Source organism: Centruroides vittatus, unplaced genomic scaffold (assembly GCF_030686945.1).
Source record: "Centruroides vittatus isolate TY-2023 unplaced genomic scaffold, ASM3068694v2 contig_956, whole genome shotgun sequence".
NCBI lineage: Eukaryota > Metazoa > Arthropoda > Arachnida > Scorpiones > Buthidae > Centruroides > Centruroides vittatus.
In genome coordinates this window covers 701,567-724,453 of record NW_027122635.1, presented here as the reverse complement: position 1 = coordinate 724,453, position 22,887 = coordinate 701,567, and the positions used below count along the sequence as shown (strand labels likewise).

Sequence of the window (22,887 nt, the reverse complement as noted above, 5' to 3'; positions counted from 1 at the left end):
ACTTATTTGTCAATACAAATAATTCAAAGAATGATTAATTGAAAATAACAAAATAAATTGTAAATTTGGAACGAAAATACGATAAATAATAAACATTTTTTCCTAAATTTTTCAACGTAAAAAAAAGTTATTGTTTAAGGATAGATCTAAATACCACATTTTTGGCACGTTTTCCGGCATAAATGAGAACTCATTATTCCGTTTTTCGTCCATTATTTGCATATTTATCTTTATAAGAGCAGGGTGAACTTTAGTCCTTGGAGGGATCTTCCTCGTATAATTAAAATTTTATAATTGCAATTATGGGTATTTGTTACATACTGAGCTTACAAGAACAATCTGTCAGATCCCGTCCGTGTTTACAGTGACATTTGCACCTGTTTTTATTTAATATTCCACAATTTAAACAATTTAATTTACAGTCTAAAGATTGATTATGTTAAAACAATAAATTTATATACACATATTTAAATATTTCATAAAATTATAAAGCTATAAATTTCGACTTACCGCAATTCAGCTTTAGTAATTTGCAGAGTTTTGCAGAAATTGAGCTAAATATATATATTATTTAATAAGCAATAATAGTTACAAATTAAGTTTTTAATAACTACAATAAGTTTTAAAGTAACTATATAAAAAATAAAAACAAAAATAATAATTAAAATTTCATTTCAGCTTTAATCTTTCCAGAATTAATAGTAATCTCGAATGGAATGTTTGCTAAAATATTATCAAAGTATGATGAATTTTAGATGTAAACATTTAATTTAACAACAGCAATTGAATTTAAATCATTTAAAAATATCTGAAGCATTTAAAATATAATTTGTTATCTTTAAATTAATTTCTATCATTAATACAGAATGCACGAGTAATTCCGTAAAGATTAAGACGGAAATTAAAGTTTATATTTTATCTTTTATAGAATTAATCATTTATTCTGTATCGATGATATTCGTGTATAACATAAATTAATCGAGCTTCTTATTATCTTATAATCTCAAATTTTGCAACGTTATGCAGCAGAGTGACAAGTATAATAAAATTTTTTATTTGCGTAATAAAAAATAAACATGAAAAAGTTTCCGGTAAACTACTTTAACAAATAGACGAACAAATAAAAATTAACTTTCAATCGAAAACAGCAAAAAGAAAAACTGTAATCCCGAAGATTTTCCCGACAAATTATCTTTTTCTTTTCGAATAAGTATCGCTTTTAGGGAGAGAGATAAAGAAAATTGATTTAGATCTTAACTCAATATATCTTCATTTCTGCTCAACTTTCGATCTTCTATAAACACTAAACATGCCAACATTGAAAGGGTCTTTTATACTCAACAAAATTTAAAACGGGAGTGCTGGAATCGTTTTCATTTACCATAATAGTCATACATATCAATATTGAAAGAGTTTCTTTATAAAGATCAATAAAATTTAAAATGTTCAGTGAAAAAGTAAGATATATATATATATCTCTTCGACTTCCCGCCATTGTATTTTTATAATTTAATATTTTAAAAAAAAGTTGCTTGTTAATGCTTATTTAGGTTGCATTTCTATGTATTTAAATCTGGAAATTTTAAACAGAAACTTTTAATAATAGTTACTGTACTGTACTACCAACTTAATTTTTAGAATTATATATTAAAATATGTAATCAAATATATAAGTAGAAGCAAAATTGACAAGATTTAAATGAAGATTTCGACTTACTGCAGAGACCGGAATGACAAATATAACCGGGATTACATAAAGAACATCTTTTTCCAATTTTATAAACAGCGTAATTTTTGATACGTTAATCTGAAAAGGAGAACAATATTTTCCTTTATTAATAAAATTCAATTAATAATAATAATAAATATATATATATATATTATAAAATAACGCAATTTTTTAATAGTGAGTGAATATGTCTATATTATTCCAACACTTATTTACGGAGCATCCCGATTTCGAAGTTTCGTACCACATCATCTACTTTTTTTTTTATTTTAAAGAAAAATTCTACAGAAACTGAACTACGTGATCATTAAACGGGTCTACCGGTATGTAATTTTGTTATTTTTCTTTCGTTAAACGAGACGAAATATAAATATTATAAAGTTTTCTCACTTCGTACCAACTCGGTATCATACTATCTTAATCGATATTTTCCACGAAATAATATATATTTTGAGTTACATCCGAATAATATACTATCTACTCGGCAATTCTTCCACATAATAGCATATGTTTACTCAAGCATTTGCCATAGAAGCCAACCTAACGTCCCAATTCTCGATACGAAAAACACGTGTAAGCGGCGGTATTCTTCTATATTTTATTCGTATTTTTCGTAATGTCTTACCAGATATTTCATGTTGGAGGCTGATGGAATGCATTTGCTTTTATATTTATTGTGTAAAAGTATTATTTTAACTCGATCTTCTTCGTCTAGAAATGAATTTTTGGCTTCCGAAAATTCGTCACCCGGAATTTTCGTTTCGTAACATTCGTAATCGAAATTTTTGATGACGTAAGCATGTGATTCATTTTTAAAACTTTTTTTATTCGTCATTTATAATAAGAATAATGTAAATAAATAATAATATTTGATTCACGTTCTTAAAAAGACCTATAAAATATTTTAATTTTTAACAATGAGCAACCATGCATTGTAAATATAATACAAGATTAGTTAAAAATAATAATAATTATTATTAATTAATATATACATGTTATAGTATATAATATAATATAAATAATCTATTATAAAGTATGTAAATTATGCAATAAACGTAAATAAATAAATATATATATAACTCATGTAATAATCTAATATCTTAATATAATATAAATGCTTGTATTTACAAATTGCGAAAATAAAAACACTACTTATTTTAATAAAACAATATTAAAAATAATATTACAAATATTATTTTATAATTTATCTTATCTTAATCTTAAAACGATAGATGGCAGCACTACTTTAAATAATTTTTGAAAAATTTATATTTATTAATTTCGTTATAATTTTTTATATTATTTAAAATTAATTAATTTTATAAATACGCGAGTTTTAATATAAATTTCGAATTAAAAATATTTAAAATTGTTTATTTACAGTAATTAAACTTGAATGTAAGTTTATCGCCATCTAGTGTCTTCAAAGTTTAATAAAAAATATCAATAAAATAATAATTAATCATTATTATTTTATTGATTGCTTTATGCATTATTATTATAAATTGTTTTATTCATAGAACAATTACTTATCCAAAATGTATAAGATAAAATACTTATAGCTAAAAATAAAATATAAAATAATATATTTATGAGTTACGATAAAAATAAAATATTATTAAAATTTAATTATAATGAAATTAATGAGTCTATTCATAAAAATACAGTTAATAGCTCCAACGTTGCTATATAATGAGCATTTTTCAAGTTCATAAATAAAAAAGTTCCAAAAATAAAATAAAATTAATGACATAAAAGTTAACTTCCGATACCAGATGGCGCTAGCACGAAATGAACAATTTAACGATCGAATTGATACTTAAGACCAAAATAAAGCACGATAATGCCAGTTCTTAAGAGATATAAATAGATGCTAACGCCATCATCTCACTCTTAATTACGCTAATTGTTGTAGATGACAAACATAATTAAAATGAAATGAAATGATTAGTATTTTATTATTAATTAATATTAATTTACGAATAATTATTAAATAGGGTTTTCGAACTTGTTTAAAAGATCGCTATTAGGAGCGAACCGGAGCGAGTTACGCGAAGTGGCAGCCATTGTGTCGTTCGACTCGGGTCACGGCCATTGGTGCAGGCGCAGAAGAGAGCAGCAGCCATTGACCCTGGCACTGAGCGAATTGGCACTGTGCCAAGGTCTAGAAGCGAACGTCCTTGTCTGCAGTTCCTTTTCTTCTTGAATCTGTCTTGTTTCCTTTCGTCCGCGCCCCGCATCCACAACGATATTTTCGTTACTTCCCACCATTTTACGCTCGTTGCCGTTTCTTTCTCATATCCTACCTTCGTTTTAATTATACAAAAAAGAATAATGCGTAACACTCGCGTTGCGCTCGCAAGACTAAACAAAAAAATATAAATATAAATATAAAAAAAAGCAGTAAGAAAATCGATAGATCGAGGTTTATAATAAGTTATCTGCTGCTATAACCGGCGAGGGGCCCCTCGTTTCTTATCTACAGAAATAATGTTTATGCTGACCGATAAGTTAAAGGGATGCAACGATGTTTAGCACCCCGCAGAAATAATTAAGTAGGCAGTTTTAGTCATGTGCATATTCGAATATGAGATCACCGGTTTCTCCAATGAAAGAAACAAACAGACCCATGACTCTAATGCCGAAGGCGTCCCTTTTACTGCGCATGTCATTTTTAGGGGCCGTGAGTCACTTTGCGAAAAGATCTATCCGCTCTTGTTGCGTCACGTGTTTGGTAGAGACTGTGAATCCGGCACAGTAATAGGTTGTCGGTCAAACAAAGAGGTCGCTAGTTCGTTCGTGCCTACATTTACTGCCCTTCTTTGACAATCAGCGATTTCCTGACTGGATGACCTTCTTTCGTATCGCCATCTCCTCAGGTAAGACTATCTCTTTCTGTTATATACTTGAAAAAATTATTATCTATAAACTCGTTTTAAACCCGTGCAGTAAGTGTTAAGGATGCATACGGTACATAAAACTGTATGATTGTTGTTAAGGGGTGTTTTTTAAAAGATTCACTTTGCGAACGTTCAACATATGCATCGTAAGTTATTGCACCCATAAATATCATTGCATATTTGCATAATATTTATAATAACTACTAAATGAAGAATATTTAATGCGTTTTAAAATTTTGCAAGAAAAAAAAAAGGAAAGAAAAATCGATTTAAATAATTCAATTAAATTTTAAAAAGAGCTTGCAATTGAATTTGTTTAATTCAATTTTTTATTATTCTAAATAAAAACTGTGTTTATATACATAAGCAATTTTATAATATGAAAGAAAAATCGAAAAAAAAATAGCGCCTTTTTTTTAATTTAACCGTCTAGCTGTGAAAACTATTTTATATATATATATATATTAATATTGTCGGTTATAAAATTTAATAGACAGCAATATTATTTACACACAAAATATAATTTACAACTCAAAAATCAATACCAGACTTACTACATAACAAAATCTAAGACATCTCGCATTCTCAAGTTCACTGACATTCAATGATAAGAAATGAAAAAAATCGATTTCCTGGACGCCTGAGAATGTATCTTCACCTCACAACTATCCTTATCTACAGAGAAATTATCATTGCAGGGGCACGAATGTTCAGGTGGACGTCACCTGATAGTCGCCAGTATTATACCTACTTTTAATGTTTTGGCGCCAAACTAGGAAGTAAAACGTGCTGCATGGCGCCCGCCTGTCCTATTAATGCTTCGTGAAAAGCCTAGACGTCGTCTCACTGTGAAAAACCGATGACTGTATACTGTTATACAGTAAACATCACGTTTGGCGCCCCATACGGCCCTAACTCTTCCATACTCGTGCAATTTTTTATTTATTTATTTATTTACTAAATCTTCTCGGAGTTTTTTCGTCATAAAATTAGTAATTTGTATTAGTAGGAATAAATAATAAATTTATGAATATTAATTTAATTTTTTTTTATCGGCAATAAATCACTCGTAAACTTTTTTTTTTCAATTACAAAATCCCATTAGAATAACGAACAGCTTTTTTCGCGCCCCGACGACAAATCAAACCAATTGGAAGAAGATTGGATTTTTTGGATAACAAGGTCTTGCAAATCACTTACTAAGAATAGGAAATTGCATTCTACAGCAAAACAGTAGCCTGGAAGCAAAGTTTTATCGTTAAAAGGTTTCAACCGGAAATAAAGAATGTGCCATAAAATGAAATAGAATGGAAGATGTTAGATGAGGTGGATGCTATCATAAATGTTTGCTTTCTATTCCGAGTATATACTTGTAAGAAACTTCTATAATCTAGCGCTTGAAATAATTTAAGATCAAATTTTTTTTTTGTGTGTGTGTATTCAGTAAAAATCTTTCTTCGTTAATTAAAACTTGCAGGTAATTTTATTTGCAAGAAGCTTGCATTAAAACTGGGCGGAATAATATTGATTGGTTTCAATCCTAATCCACTTTTGTCCTCTATCTTGATTTTCTTAACTGCTTTCTATCGGGAACTGCATAAAGGAAAAAATAAAATAAAATAAAATTACTAAAATTATTCTGTTAACACAGGCTTTTCACACATGAAGATTAATAAATTAATTTTAGAAACAATAATTAACTGGCTGAACATTAGTGTGTTTATTTTCCTTGTTAATTCGACAAATTATCAGATCTTAGCGAAAATTCCTAATGGATGAGATAAAACAAGAGATCAATCTTTCGACTGTGTGAACACTAAAATGTGATAGTCGAAGAATGGTTCATCAATTACGATTAATAAATAATGGCTCACGTACCTATTTACGTTTTGTGTGAGGTATTCCCCATTCAGTTTTTCTCTCCAATAGCTTAAACGGGTTTTTGAATTTACGAGTTGAAACAACGACGAGTGGCAATCGAGAGAAAATGCGTTTCTCGTTCAGAAATGTAGACTAATTCCATTAAATTAACGTCTACCGAACAATGGTAGACAGTGATTAATGTGTACAATTTTAGATTAAACCATTCCACTCTGGCATCCGACAGGAAGACACCAAATCGCATTCTGTTTGGCCAATCAGGAGCTTCGACTCTTCTCTTCCCTCCTAATACAAGATGGCCAAGAGAAGAATGTGTTAAGGGCATTTATAATTTATATCCCGCTTGTTGCGACCCTCCACACGCTGATCTATCTTAATTTATTTTTCTTCGATGATGTGTCTGATATTAAGAGATTTGTCAAATAAATTCGTTATATAGCATGATGCACAAATTAGTTTAATGTATAAACATTTAAAATTCTAGCCAGAAGCTATATAATCCAACATTTACAAATTATATTATGTTGAGTCTTTAATTATTGTCTGCATCGAATATGATTTATATATTAATCGAATTTATCTGTTTTCTATTGTAGTATGGCGCCATTGGAATGTTTAAACTACTTTCAATGTTTAAGCCTTGATTATAGGAGCATTCTTCTATTATAAGATATAATGGAAGAAAGCAAACAGGAAACAGTACTCGGGATGGACGAATTAGATTGTCTTCTTACCAATACAATTTTTCTTTTTCTTTTCGCGTGTCATTCGATCCTTTGCACATTACGGTTTTGTATCCACTGTAGTCTCTTAGTCACGTAAATTGTTTTACCAATCGAATGGCTCTCTCCAGCACTGTCTCCGAGCTTGCTATATTAAAGAGTTTGGGACTGTAAAGTGGGTTTTTAAAATGAAATCTGAGCGTGCACTTCACTCCTCCAAATGGAATGATTATGGGCTAAACTTGATCTTGTCTTCAAATAATATAATATACACAGAATTTATTGTATCTTATTGGATAACATGTCATCTGTCACAACTGCATCCGAAGAAACTTATGCATACATAGAAATATTTTATGCACAATCTATAACATAAATTCAAAATGTGAGGAACCGGACCCTTTATATGCTTATAAACAAGATAGATTTTATGATCTTGGCCGAAAATTAGTTCATTACATGGCATTAATTCTGTACAACTTTAATTTATTCTCTTCGGCAAATAAATAGGCAAATCATTTTTAAATGCTAATTAACTTAATTTGAATTTAATTATAATGGATGCATTTGATTTTGATATATATATTACCTCAATGAAGTCAGCGAAACATCGGATTTATACAAGTTAATAAGCGCAGATCTCTATTTATAAACGTGGAAAAAAATGAAATCGATTCGACTTTTACGTACCAATTACAATTTATAATTAGTCTAGACCGATTTGATTTAATTCGACTGTCTATAAATTTTATAAAGCGAAACAATCGTAAATTACGAATCATGAAACGCCGTTAAACGTAATTTATGATAAACAAATTAAATAATTATGCATTTATTCATCAATGAAATTATTGAGTCGAAATTTAATTATAAATGTTGTCGATGCATTTCTCTACGGTAATATTTGCCGTTGGATGGAACATTAATAATGTTTCCGAAGCTTTAAAAAGTCGAGAGAATAAAGTGAAAAGAGGAGAGCGCATCTGGCGGCTCGACATTTGATGTTATAGGATTAAAAAGTAGGGATGCAATGCATTCTGGATGCAACGACGCTAATGCACCTCTTACCCAGAATTCCTCGAACGAGTACAGTCATTCGTCATGTCTGCCTCGGACAACGACCTTGAACCACTTCAGTCCATTCATTCGGATCGATAAAGCGACGTGGAGGTCGCTTACACCGAACTGATGCAGAGAATATCCGACTGGCGATCGATAGAATTTTCTAATTCTAAAACGATTGCGAATATACACACGGAAAATCGATTTTATAATCATCTTAATACAAAAGACACCGACATTCGATATCTTTCTAATAAAAGCCATCCGATTAAAATGTCTCGTTTCGATAAAAACTGTAACACGATAAGAATTCTCTAGATATATTTTCACTTCCAATCATTAGCTGTATTAATGTTTCACGGCGACAGGTTATAAAACTCGATTTTTTTTAAATAAACCGCTCTTAAAATAATAAATTCTTTCATTTCTATTGCCTCCCTTACGACGATATATCGTGATAACGGAAAATCGAGCGATAATTGATTGATATTTTATGGATTCTTCTGCCATGCCAAAGAATATTTATTGTAAAATGTTCGACTCGAGTTTGAAGATTTTATGTTTATAAAAATAATTCCTGTTTCCCCCCTTATTATTTTAGAAACTTTCTACAAAAGAAACCTGTTGAATAAGAAATTTATCATATAAAGTAATGAGTTCCATCGGGATTTTCCTATATTTTCTTCTTGCACGCCATTCCGTAATCTGATTTTTTATTATTCGACTTTCTACGTTCGAGTTTTTCCTCTCACATTCCTATAAATTTTTTTCGTTGTAAAAACTTTTGTGTTTGTAAATAATTGAAAGTACAAGGCCTCATTTTGCGTCAATAGAATTGTGCCATACTAAGAGGATCAATAGCGAGCCTCCAGATCTTTTTTTAGTCATATCTATTTTCCCACAATATTTGTTTTCGTATTAAAGTATTTATTATGTAATAAAAAATTAATCCGGATTGATTCGATATAAACTGAGTTTCCGGACAATATTTGCAAATCGTAGCAGGAAATGGGCCATGTCTGAAAAGAACATTGAGTAAAGAATAAAAGCTTCCACGCCGTATTATGTTACTCAATATGTTTGTTCGTAAAAAAAAAATATCTTTCTTCCTACAAATCTCTATTCGATTTGATACCCACAAAGAGTAGAGAGGAAGAGAGTGCATTCTCGCATCTTCCGTACACACTACCTCTTTTCACTTTGTAAAATTTGTATTTTTAAACTTTAAGATGCAGAAAATGCGATAAAATTCGAGAAATTAGAAACAAATTCTATATTTTAAATTACAATTCTGTAATTTAATATTTTATTTAACTATCGGGTTTCTAAAACGAATATGGAGTCGATCAAATGTTAATAAAAATTGTTTATGAAATATTATTATTATTATTATTTTGTGTATTATAATCAAAATTTAATATATAAACAAGGCGTTATTACATTACATATTACATATATCATACAAACATATTAAGATATATTTTGCTTTTAAAGTTTAGAAAAAAAAACGTCTGTATAATATATGATGTATTTATTTTCCTATCGGGACCTCAGCAGCGACCTATTAAGCCGATTGGATGTATCCATGGGCATAAACACATCATCCAATATCTTATTCATAGAACATTTTTGTAAGTAAATAAACAATTCAGATGAAACAAACGGTTCAACGTTATCAACAAACAAATATTAAATTTGATCGCTACATTGCTCTATTATTATTCTGTTATATTCAACTGTGAAACATAGAAATGCCCTTTGGCTAGCGGAAAATAAACACTGATTACGAATTTTGTTTATATTGCCAGAAAGCAAATAGATCAGGAAATTTATATATATATTTTTTTCAGTTATCGGAGCTTAAATTTTTGTCATGAAAATAAATACGAACGAATTAAATGCTTAAATGTTAATAAAATGGCTAAATTAATTTTTCTCATCGGACATATTTTTTTAAAAATTACCATAAAACAAACCATAGAACTCGATAAATTGCTGCTTGGCTTGAGAAGCAAAGCAGCAATTAATCGAGTTCTATGGTATGAGCAATGCTTTAATGTGGGTATACAAATTTATTTAAACAAGAAAGTTGTATTGTTACAATGACTAGAAGAAAATTGAAGACCAACTAATGACAACAATTCATTATAACGAATATCGATTATTTCGTATTTAATTAAAATATTTCGGAAGAAACGAAAAGCAAGTTACATACACCGATTATCTCATCCATTAAAATTTTTATGCCAGATAAGGTTATCTAATTTAAATATATAGGCCTATATAATATTATTTAACGCAATCTTCAATATCTGGATATCTTAAAATTTACTCGATATTCGTGTTTGTTGCCGTAGATACTTGCATTTAAACACAGTAAATAAGAAATTTTTAAAGTTGTGATGAAGCAAATAACGCATGGAAGCTCGAAAAATAACACTAGGATCTAACAATAGTACAAAAATATTTAAAAATTTGGTTAAAGATGTCTTCTAACCATAATTATAATGAATTGTAGCGTGTCGTTAATTAACTTTTCACACATTTTAGTACATTATAACCATAGATGGGCAATATCTTTATTTTCTTCTAATTTCTTAATAAAAATATGGATTTTAAAAAAAATTTCCTCGTTTTTAGCGTAATAATTTTTTAAAATCGTTTTTAGCGTAAATAATTTTAAGCTAAGTGTAGAAATGAAATTAAAAGTAAAGTAAATTAATTTAAAATCCATCTGGCTAATGATATTCAAGAATGTTTGCCCAACTCAAGTCAAACATTTACTGGTAAAATAAACAAGTATAGAGAGACATTGATTTTATTCATTAACTTGCATAATTAATTTTAATAAAGTTTAAACATTATTGATAACTATGGGAAGCAACGGCGGGTTTTAAATCCAATCCGTTTTGGAGTTTAGGATAGGAAATGGCTTTACAATAGGGATTGGCGTTACAATAAGGTACGAATGGACGAAAACAGCACAAAGATGAGAAATTATCGTCTGCTGTTTACGGGGAAATGGTCTTTCAAGGTCACCAAGGTTAAGAGCCATTGCACCCATACCGAGTTCATTGGGTCGATAGCATTTTAATGGCGTAACAAAACAAACCGATTTTAAAGGGAAGAGAATATGTTTGTGGCAAATTATTCAATTCGGTTTCTGTGACGTAAGATAGCCAACACGTGTGCTCGTGACGTGAAACGATCAAACGCGCTCATTCACCCCTGGCTCTTCGCGCACGGTATAAACGGCTAAAAAAAAAGGGGGAGCAGATGACCGAAGACCAAGATGGCGTCGTGAGTGGTGTCGGCTGCTGCGAACTGAACAAAGGAAACGGATGTCGAACGAGGTTTGTGGCAGTTTTTCATTACAGTTAATAGCCAGAAAACAATTGATATCGTTTCAAATAATAATATAAACCAAAACTCGAAATATATCTATTATACGAGCGAGTGACGATGTTGGTTGTTTCTTTCTCTGTCACGTATCAAAATGGCGGTCTTTACTTCGACTTGTCAAATTGTTTACGAATGTTTACAGTTTTTTTAATGAAATTGAATAATACAGAAAACGTAGGGAAACGTGACAATACAATTAAATACATTTTCATCACCCATACAAGTTATATTGTACATTTACTACTGTTGTTGTATTCACTTGTAACATTCTTATGAACATTATACAATAAATACAAATAATCATTTATAAATTTACAATAATTACTTCTCCAGTATTGTAAATCTCCACAATATAGTTAACATTAATGAATACTTCACTTTATCTCACTTGAGAAGTTAAGACAATTTTTTTGTTCCACTTATCTAAACTATCATGCCTTTTTAGAACCTGAAAATAGCCAGGTTGTGGCCGAAGTTTTCGTCTCTAAGATGTGAACTTTCATGTTCATGTTTTCATGTTTTAGAGAGAAAAACTTTGGCTGCAACCTTGCTAATATCTGTACACAGAATAATAATAATAATAATAATATAGTGAATACTTGAAAATGTACAGTAGTTGGAGAAACTTTACTGTTCTGTAACTTCATTACTTAACAATATGTACAGCTCATTATTTCATTTTATATATATATATATATATATATATATATATATTATTGATTAATATTCTGTGAACTTTACATGCCACATATTGGCAGTCAATTTTAGAGGATGATAATTTAAATTATTGTCCTCTAAATTTTTGCTGAGTGTGTTTTGTAACTATCCGTTATGAATGCCGTATTAATTTTATAATAAGTTTTCAAATATTTTCAAAAGTTTAAAAGTTTATTAAAAATTAATTATTCATTGGATGTACTGATTAAAATTAATACTTGCTGTTATGATGATTAAACAGTTTGTCTTTAGAACTTCTTTCCTGTTTTTTACTAGTTTAATTTGTCATTATTGGTTAGCTGGCTTTAATAATGACTTCTGAATAGTATACTGCTCTGTTGCCTTATTACTAAGCTAGCATTTCTCCGTAGTGATAAATTTAGTTTATTGTATAATATGAACAGTGCATATTTATATTAATGTAATAGTATTGTATTTAATTACCTATAATAATAGTAGTAATAATGTATTAATATAAATATATGCTATTCAGATGATTATTAATCTCTTTAATTGTAGTTTTGGTTCTGTATTACATAGGATGCTGCGAATAATAAAAAATTTTAAAAGATTATTATTATTATTGTAGATTGTTATAATTTTGAACAATTATGTCTGTCATTGAAGGTTTAGTTTTAATGGAATTCATTGGTCATTGTTGTTATCTAAATCATAATTAAATCCAGTTTTAATCTCTAATGATTCAAGTTTTATTTTTTGACATTTTTCAGGATTTTTATTTCGGTATTTTATTATTTCTTTTCAATATTTAAGATACAATAATAATGATAGAATATATATCACATTTAAATTTATAAACTATTTAATTTGTTTAACAAAATATGACGTTTTAATTTCAAATATATTACGATAATTGAAACATTAAGGAATGAAAAACTAATAGATTAAAATATTTATAAATTCCTTTAACTTAGTTTATTCTGAATTTCTTTTTATGATTTTCAGTTATAAAAAAAAACTTAGATAACTACTTGTTTTGTTAGCTACTCAGTAGTATTTATACTCTGTTAAAGAAAAATTTAGTTTAGAGAGATTCTATTATTTGTTGAAATATTTAGTTCATTCTTAATTAAACCATTTCCCATTATTTTGGAAATAAAGTACAAATTTTTCTAATTAATAACATGAAATTAATGTTTTTGAAGCATTTACTAAAGTTTTTACAATTATAACTAAACTTTAAATAAATTCAGTTTAGATGACCTGAATAGTCCAACTTGTCCTTTGCAAAGTGTATCAGAACCTGTTTGAATGAACTCTACTATCTAAACTTTATGAAGAAAGTTTAGTAATATTACATATTGTTGTGAAATATATTTATTAATAATGTTAGTTAATGGAATAGTTACCGAGTTTTATTTGAAATATAAATACTAGAGATTATTTGTAAAACAAAATTTTCAAAATATGACAATAGAAGATATCTATCAATAGAGTAGAATGTTTAGTAGAAACAATTTAGAATGGTTATTTTACTACTAAAAAAGAAGTTCCTGTTATTTTCAATATGTATTTTTTATGTTTAGATAAAAGGATGTTTTAAACTTTTAACAGATGTAAAATTTATTTATTGTTTTTGATAAAAATTAAGTTTTCTGACGTGACCATTTATCTTGTACACCTTATTTTATATATATATATTTTTCCTTAATCTAGTTTTGAAATAAAATAACAAATAAGGGTATAATTTTGAAGGGATGTGATTGTTAATGACAGGAATTTAATACTGTTCTTGCATGAAAAAAATCATGCATTTATTGCTAATATAGTCATCATTTCATGAATGTTTTTTGAAAATGTTGTGTAAAGGCATAAGCCAATTGAGCCATGGCAATTTAAATTTTAAAGGTTTGATAATTTTGTCATAATATGATTATTAATAATAATTTAAAATTAACACTGTTATGTATTAAGTATTTGCTTTTCATAATCTTAATAATATGCTAAGTGTGATATTTGATTAGTTTAAAACTTGTTTTCAGGGCTACATTAATATATGGGCATACCTGGCTATGGCTGGGGCCTTGCCTTCTCATGGGTATTATCTCACTGTTATTAATATTTTGTACACCATCTCTATAATGTCTCTAATGAAATTGAGCAGATGCCACAAAAGTGCTTAAAACAACTATGCATTGTCTGACATTTTTCATAGATTTTTTACTTTGGCTAAATCTATAATCTTGAAATATTTTAAAGTAATTTTTATTAAAATTTATACATTCAGAAAACTTATAAAACTGACTTTATCATTTTTAGTTTACCAAATCCTTATAATTCATAAAGTTCATATCTGTCAAAATAGTTTGTGATGAAAATATATAACTTGCAAGAGACATTTTAAAATGTCTAGTGTAATTTGTATTATTTTTTCATTAAAGAACTGTTTCATCAGAAATGTAAAAGTGCCTTTTTTTTTAAATGTATAAAATCTTTTAAATTTTGACAAATTTATTTTTCTAATGATTAAATATTAGAATTTCATTAAACTTATTTATGTAAATAAGTGTACATAAATAAGTTATGTAAACTTATTTTAGGCATTGTAAAAAGGCATTTTTTTATTTATAAAATTATTTTTGAATCCTACATAAAATTGAAAGTTTGAGAAAAAGCTATAAATTGTGCATTATCCAACTAATTAGAAAAAGAAACTGTCAGATAATGAGAACCAATAAGCTTCTTTTATTAATGTGTATTTTATTAAGTTAATGTTTAAAGTTGCTGACAATTTTGTAACTTTTGTTTTAACATATAGATACTTTGTTCGAGAAATAATAGTACAGTAAAATTTGTGTATAATAGGGAGGTTTTAATTTTGTACAGGGTCTAACTGGGAAATAAAACTTGAAATAGAGAAATTTGTCATTTAAAATACTATAAGCTGAAAATTGGTCTAATATAGAAATGGAATGTTTTTTAGTGTACTAATTGCATAACATAATCTAAAATTTTTCTTCATTTAAGATTATTTTATTGTCTGGAAAGTAGCTCTGAAAATGCTGTATAGCAATGCTGTTTTTCCTCAACACTCTAGAAAAGTTAAAATTGTTTTCTGGTAATAGTGCATATTTTTAAAATATTCATTATTTTTGAGAAAGTTATATGCTAAAAATCTATAGTTACAAAAATGGGAATATATCAAATTAAGTTATTATGGCAAATCAAAAATTGGTTACATGAGATTCAACTGGTGTCAACTGGTAAAATTCTTAGAAGTGGCCAAAATTCAGCATTGCATTACTAATATTAGAAATAAGAAAAGTTTAATTTTTAAAAAAGCATTTTCTGTGAAGTTTTAAGTGAAAGTTTTAGGTGCTAGTGAAACATTTTACAGGCAGTGAGGTTTTACATATGTATATATATTTCGATGAAAACATTTCAGTATTTTCAACATATTTTTGAAACATGATTTGTGTGGGACTTGTTTAAAACAACTATTCTTTAACATATGAGTTACAACTTTAATTTTCAACTTTTATTTTTCTGCATTAATAAAAACATAACTCTATATAAAATGGAAACCTGGCACAATAGAAAATTCTTTTCAGTAGTGTTGCATTTCGTTTTAAAACAGGTTTTACTACATATTAAAAATCCTAAAATAAATCAACTAGATATAGGTTGTAAGTACATAAAAATTAGTTTTTAATCAAGCACAAATTTTAATGAAGATCAGTTTATCTTTTTATAACTATTGAGGTTACAATCGATTACACTCTTCAATATAACAAACTTTTTAAATTTTTTGAATTCATGCAAACTGCAAACATTTTAAATTTATAAATTCAGTTACTATTTATTGAAAATTGATATTTATATATATTGAAAAGTTTACAATCATTCTTCAAATATAATAAACTTTTTATGTAACTATTACCATAATATTAATGGATTTCATAATTAATTTAGTATTAAAATCAAATTAATACGAGCATGTAAATGGGGATTAGCACTTTCAATGTTATAGAACATGTGCTTTCAATATTACCATCATTTAGGGCCAATTGCACAAGTTTTAATCTCACGGTTAAATGCACTTTAATCTATAGAATTAATCTTGGTGTGTTGCATGAGTATAAATCTTTGGGATAAACTGCCAGTTAAGTTAACTGGCCAATTTTGGGATGTTTAGATTAGCAAAGAAACAAAGGCAGAAGTCAGTCCTGATTTGAAATGTGGAAAGTCTTTTAAGCTATTTAAACAAAGTTTATACTAATATTTGAAGAATAGTTTTAAAAAAGATTGCTATACAACATTATAGAATCTATAAATTTAAAGAATTGCTTTTCAATTTAAAAAGCAATGGTTTTGTTAATTGTCAAGTTAAGTCAATTGTATTTTATATAACAATCATTTTTTTATATTTTAAAATACATATATTTAAATATCATAGATAGTATTTTCTAAATCTGGTAATGTGTTCATCTACACTCCAATCTGTCATGTGCTTTTGCTTAGTATTTTTGTGTGTATAACTAATGTTATCTTTAAGACAATTTGAAAGTCATGTGGATTATACAATGATTTTAAATTGCAGTTACAAACTATGGCAAAGGTTTCTCATTCTAGCAATTCTCCTCAGGTTATACACATGAAAATATAGTACTTGTTTTTCATTCTTCCATTTTGTTTGGTAACAAATATGCAATACACTATCAGTCAGTCAGCTGAAAAATTCTCTGTCAAGTCAGAGCAGCTTGTGCAATAGGCATAGCTTATTTTTTCAATTTGTGACAAGATTAAATTTATTCTACACAATTATTCTGTGATTTAAATGATAACTCATTTGACAATCTTTGAATTATTAAAATTCAAACATAGATTAGGAAATGCATCATTATTGGACTAGTTTGAAAAGGACAATGATTTGAATTTATTATTTACCATTTGACTTCTCATCTTTAAAATTTTGATGTTAATGATGGAAAAGACCAATATAAATATGGAATAATTAAAATTCCATAATGGATTTTTTAGTATATCAGGCTTAATTTTACATAGGAGAGCTCTTTGTTAACCAACCCAGTAATAGTCAGGGTTAGAAAATTTTCAAATTAATTTATTAAAATTTTTACTTTTGTATTTTTTTCGAAAGTTTAAGATAGGAATGTGGTCTTCAGTTCTAATAATTCTACATTCTATTTTTATTATATTATAAAATTTACATAATTATTATAGTATATAATTTTTTCCTGAAATTTAGAATTTAATAAAAAACAAAATGTATTAAAATTGTTTTTTGTATAGCTGTTAATTGTTTATATTAATGAAATAATTTTTTTTTAAAACCTTTATTTCAAGTCAAAACAGATTTGTTTTTAGAAAATGTTCTGAAGATAACTAAATTTATATTTAAGATAATATAAGTTTCCAAGCTGAAATGAAACAGAATATTTAAGAACTTTTTAGTAATTAAACTTCTGAAAATAAAATTATTTTTGGAAAAATATACATAGGATTCTACTATAATTTTTGATAGTGATAGTGATTTTTCTTAAGTCCTTTTACTCCTGAAAATGACTTAAGAAAAATCATTTATTTATTTTAATTTAGTACAGGGTATGCCATAATTAGCAAGAGATGATTATCCTATAGAAAACATCAACAAAAAGAACAATTTCAATAATACATGTAAACAAAAATAAAGGTATAAAAATCAATATATAAAAAAGTAAAACTAAGACAATAACATGTTCATACAATTTTCATATTTTAACTGTTTCATTAGCCTTACATCCAATCCAGCAGGGTAACAAAAAATCAGTTCAATTGTTTTTGGCCTACACTGAAGGTCTTTCTCAGGAGCAACAGAGTTTTAAAATAGAATGTTAACCAGCTGAATTGGATGTAAGGTTACTGAAACACTCAGTAACTGGTCCAATTTGAGTTTAAAGAATTTGGTGATAAAAATTGTAGTAAAATAAAAATAAGTAAAAAAAAAGGCTAGTATTCATTATAAAGAACCTTTATACAAATTATTTTAAAATATGTAAAATCATGAAGTAAAAGATCATCTGAATCAAATATTCTATTGAAGATTGCTTATGAATCAAAACGAAAACATTTTCATTTCTTCCAACTGTTAACTATTGTTAAAGATGTAGGCTATTGTTTTTATTATGATGTAAATTTGATACTTAGTTGATATTGATACTAAGTATTATGTATTACTGAAGTCCATACATAGCTATTTAAAATGGCTGATTTATTATAAATTTATTAAAAAGTTGTTGACTTGTAGTATATTTAATTTTGCTGCAGAGAGCAATATTAAATGCATACATATGTAGATACTATACAAAAATCTTGAAAACATCAGCCTATTAAAAATAATTACATAATGCTTATATAGTATTTATATGTAATGATATCCAAGGAAGACAGAATAGTGTTTATTTTCTGTTGCTACTTTATTAATAGAGCTAGTTCTAAATATATTTATTGATTCTTTCCTCAGTATAGATGTTTTTTATATTGTGGATGTTCAGGATGAATGTCTGAAATGTCCTTGTTTGTTTGTTCATCTGAGAACATGATATGTATCAATTTTGATGAATACCATATTTCATGGGAATAGTAATAATGGCTTATAACTTGTAGCACTTTTTTTAAAAACTTGCAACTGAAATATATATACCAGATTGTTCAATAAGTTTTGTCGTTCGATAAGAGATGGTGCTATTAGATTCATCACTTTATTTCTCTAAAAAAACAGTACTACTTTTTTATGCCTCATTCGTATATTTACAGCTTTCAAAGTTGATGTGTCACTGTATTTTTTTACAATGGAAAAAATTGAATATCCTGCAGTGATAAAATACTTATTTTTGGAAGGTGTAGCACCAAAACAAATTCATGAATGATTGTTAAGTGTATAAGGACTCTTCACCTTCAATTAGAATAGTAGAAAGATGGGTTGCTGAATTTAAATGTGGTTGTACACGTCTTGAAGATGATCCACGTGAAGGACACCCAAAAAGTGCATAAACACCAGATCGTAGCTAAAATATAGCATATGGTTTTGGAAGATCATCAATTAACTGAGAGAGATTTAGTAGGAAGCCCTAGGGATCTCATTAGGCAGTGTGAGCAATATTTTGGCTGAAGTTTTGGGTTGCAGAAAGCTGTGTGCACAATGGGTGCCGCATTTGCTAACAATGGAATAAAAACACATTCAAATGCAATTTTCCCAGCAACATTTGAAGTGTTTTAGAAAGGATAAAAAGGATTTTGTGTGTTGTTTCATCACTGTGGATGAGACTTGGATCTACCACCATGATCCTGAATCAAAACAAGAGGCTAAGGAGTGGTGTGAACCTGGTACTTTGGCTCCAAAGCAAGTTAGGGTCCAGAAATTGGCCAAGAAGGTGTTAGCATTAGTTTTTTGGAATGCAAAAGGAATTTTGTTTGTGGATTACCTCCAAACTGGTAAAACGATAAACTCAGATTATTATTGTGACCTTTTGGATGTAAAAATTAGTGAGAAAAGACCTGGTTTACAGGAGAAAAAAATTATTTTTCATTAAGGCAATGCACCCTTTCACACATCTCAAAAAGCCATTGTGAAAATCAGTGAATTAAAATACGAATTGTTGCAACATTCTCCCTATTCACCAGATTTAACTCCCTCTGACTTCTGGCTGTTCTCACATCTCAAAAAATTCATGTGTGGGAAATGATTTTTATTGAATGAAGAGGTAATAGCAGCTGTGGAAGCGTATTTCAACAGTCTTCCGGATTCTCACTTCAGGGATGGAATCCATAAATTAGAAGATCACTGGAACAAGTGTATTGAATAATAAAATGTATTTCAAACCATAAAATTGTGTTTCTTATTGAATGACAAAACTTATTGAACAACCTGGTGTACTAAAGAAATGTTCAGATAGGACGAAACCAATCATTTTTCTGACCATCTTTTTAATGGGCACATTGTTATTTTCATAGATTGTATACAAAATGATTATTTCTTTATATACTGTCCCTTGCTTGTATTACTCATTTTGTATGTGCAAAGAATGGATGATTAAAATTGAAGTGTGACAAACTGAAAAATCATGCATTTATGGTGTAAATGAGCTACATGAAAAAAATGTTTTAATAGCATGAAGTAACATGCTATCTAGTATATGCTAAACTCAAAAAGTATTTTATATAACTAATAATATATTATACTGCTACAATATAAGAATACTGCATTCTGTAAGGTTGGGTGATAATGCCATACAGTTTATAAAATTACTGTATGTTAAAAGCCTATTATTTAAAATCTGAACTAAAATTGGGTAAGATGCTGCAGTGGAAGAGATCCAACTATAGCATTTCACCTGATTTTACCTTAGTTTTTAAGTTTTTAGTATGGTAACTATATATGTGAGATAAAAGTTCTAACTATACACCAACACCACCACATATACATCACTACAGTGCATTTACATACAGATCTTATGATAAACATAACTAAATATATAATTTAATCATGTTTTGGGATGGGGAGGATGGTTTGGGTGGAACCACTCCTCTAAAACAACATTTAAATGTATTGTCATTGGTCTTAGGTATGTCCTTAAGGTTTTAGCCTTCTATCTTAATTAGAAGTGGATGAAATTTGAATTGCGAGATTTGAGGACATGATACAAACCAAGTTAAATAAGTGTTTTAAGATAGCTTTTATTAATGCATTGTACCACCATTTTTGGCAATTGTTTCAAACACATGATTAAGCATTGTTTCAGTTTATCCAAAAGTGAAAGTTCTAACTTAACCCATTTATCCATGACTGTAATGGTTATTAATTCATGTGTGCTTCAAAATTGTTGGTTATTTGCATAGACTCTTTTTGCCAGAATTCCTCCCACACTTTCCATGGTGGTTGAGGACTGGTTTACATAATAGCCATGGAAAAATGCATTTTTTTTTGCAAATCAACTTTTCATTAAAACTGATACATAACACAGTATGTTGTCTACTTCTAGTCACTGCTTCCTGTGAGAAGACCAGTTGAAATCAATTTATCATACAGAATTTCCTGATTAACCTCTAATTCATTTGAGCCAGAACTACAAGATCAGTTTTCCCACCAAATGAAAAAGCTCCTGAAATCATAACTGAAAATTTCCCATTTTACAATTAACTCATACATTTTTCTTTATATAAGTTATTGTCATCTGGCCCATCTAAATTGAACTTTTTTTCCATCTGAAAAGACAACAGATTTTCATTCTTTTTTCCAGCAAGCACTTTTTTGGCCCACTGAAGTCTTGATATTTTGTGTGCAGATGATCATTTGTGGCTGTGATCTCATTTTTATTTGTTTGATAAATGTTTGTGTTTTCCACACTAGTAACTTAAGTTGTCTTTAGTTGAGTCACAGTTTCAATCGGATTATTTGCTTTGTCTGTTATAATCAAAATCCAGTAACTTATCAAGATTTTTTGTTTTTCATGAGTTCATAAATGATTTTTCAGTTTAGGATTTGAATCAATCCTATATAAAGCCATTTAGACATTTTTATTAATTATTATTTGACTTGCAGTCATCTAGCACAAGTTTATGAATGTTAAACCAAATATGTAATTACTATATTAATCAGGCTAAATTTATGATACTAATTTAATTAACTAACCAAATAATTTGTCTAAAAGTACATAGTTACACTACTATCTTGGGCCAATATTATTAATCAAAAATGAAATAATTTTGAATAACCTGGAAGAAAGATTAATTTTGGAGCTTGAAACCTCATCTCTATACTGTGCAGATGCATTCATTACCAAACAACCTCCTTGTTTTTTGCTTCACTCCTACATTAATCAAAGTTATATAACAATATAAGCTAATTGTTTTTTCCAACTGGAGACAATTAAATCCATATGATCATAAAGCATTAATTAATGTGGATCTGGAAGCAAAAATCAGATACAGGTAGAGATTTCAATAATGTAATTGGTGATGCAAGTTTGAGCTCTGTTCTAGGTTGATTGTTTTTTATTTCAGATTATTCAAAGTATTTAATTTCTAATAATTAGTATTGACCCGAGATGACAACCTAACCACCTATCTTTAGAGTTTAGACAACTTATATGGTTAGTTGAATTAGTAGCCAAAATGTTGCATGATAATAAATATAGTAATTGATAATTGATTCAATAGTGACTGTCTAATATTTAGTCTAGTTAGTGCTTTTGTCATTTCCAACATAATGATTAAGGGTAAATTAAAACAAATTGACTGGGTTTATATTTCATATCAAAAGTGTAACAGAGCCAATCAATAGTTAGATATGACAGGTTTGAGTATTTAAAATTCAAGTTTCTGCCGAACACTTATATTGGCATTATTGTTTTTTAGTGATATATGCTATATAAAATCTTTCTACTAACATACAAAAATAAGCTTAATTGTAATATATGTAATATTTATTTTAAATATTTTTTGTTACAGGTGTGACA

General features: G+C 28.2%; 1 protein-coding gene across 10 annotated transcripts in view; it reads left to right on the top strand.

The window, feature by feature from the left end:
- The first annotated feature begins 4,471 nt into the window (after positions 1-4,471).
- The window catches only part of LOC136985240 (brain tumor protein-like), a 79,057-nt gene continuing 60,641 nt past the window's right edge, over positions 4,472-22,887 (top strand). For 4 of the 10 annotated variants that reach the window (XM_067282482.1, XM_067282485.1, XM_067282484.1 and 1 more), the window contains exon 1: positions 11,551-11,646. Coding sequence is in view for 1 of the 10 variants with exons in the window: in XM_067282481.1 (XP_067138582.1) it covers positions 11,635-11,646 (12 nt within the window). In the remaining 9 variants the exon portion in view is untranslated. Of the gene's footprint in view, positions 4,608-11,550; positions 11,647-22,887 lie in introns of those variants that run through there. The other 6 variants (XM_067282486.1, XM_067282488.1, XM_067282489.1 and 3 more) reach the window with 4 other exon arrangements.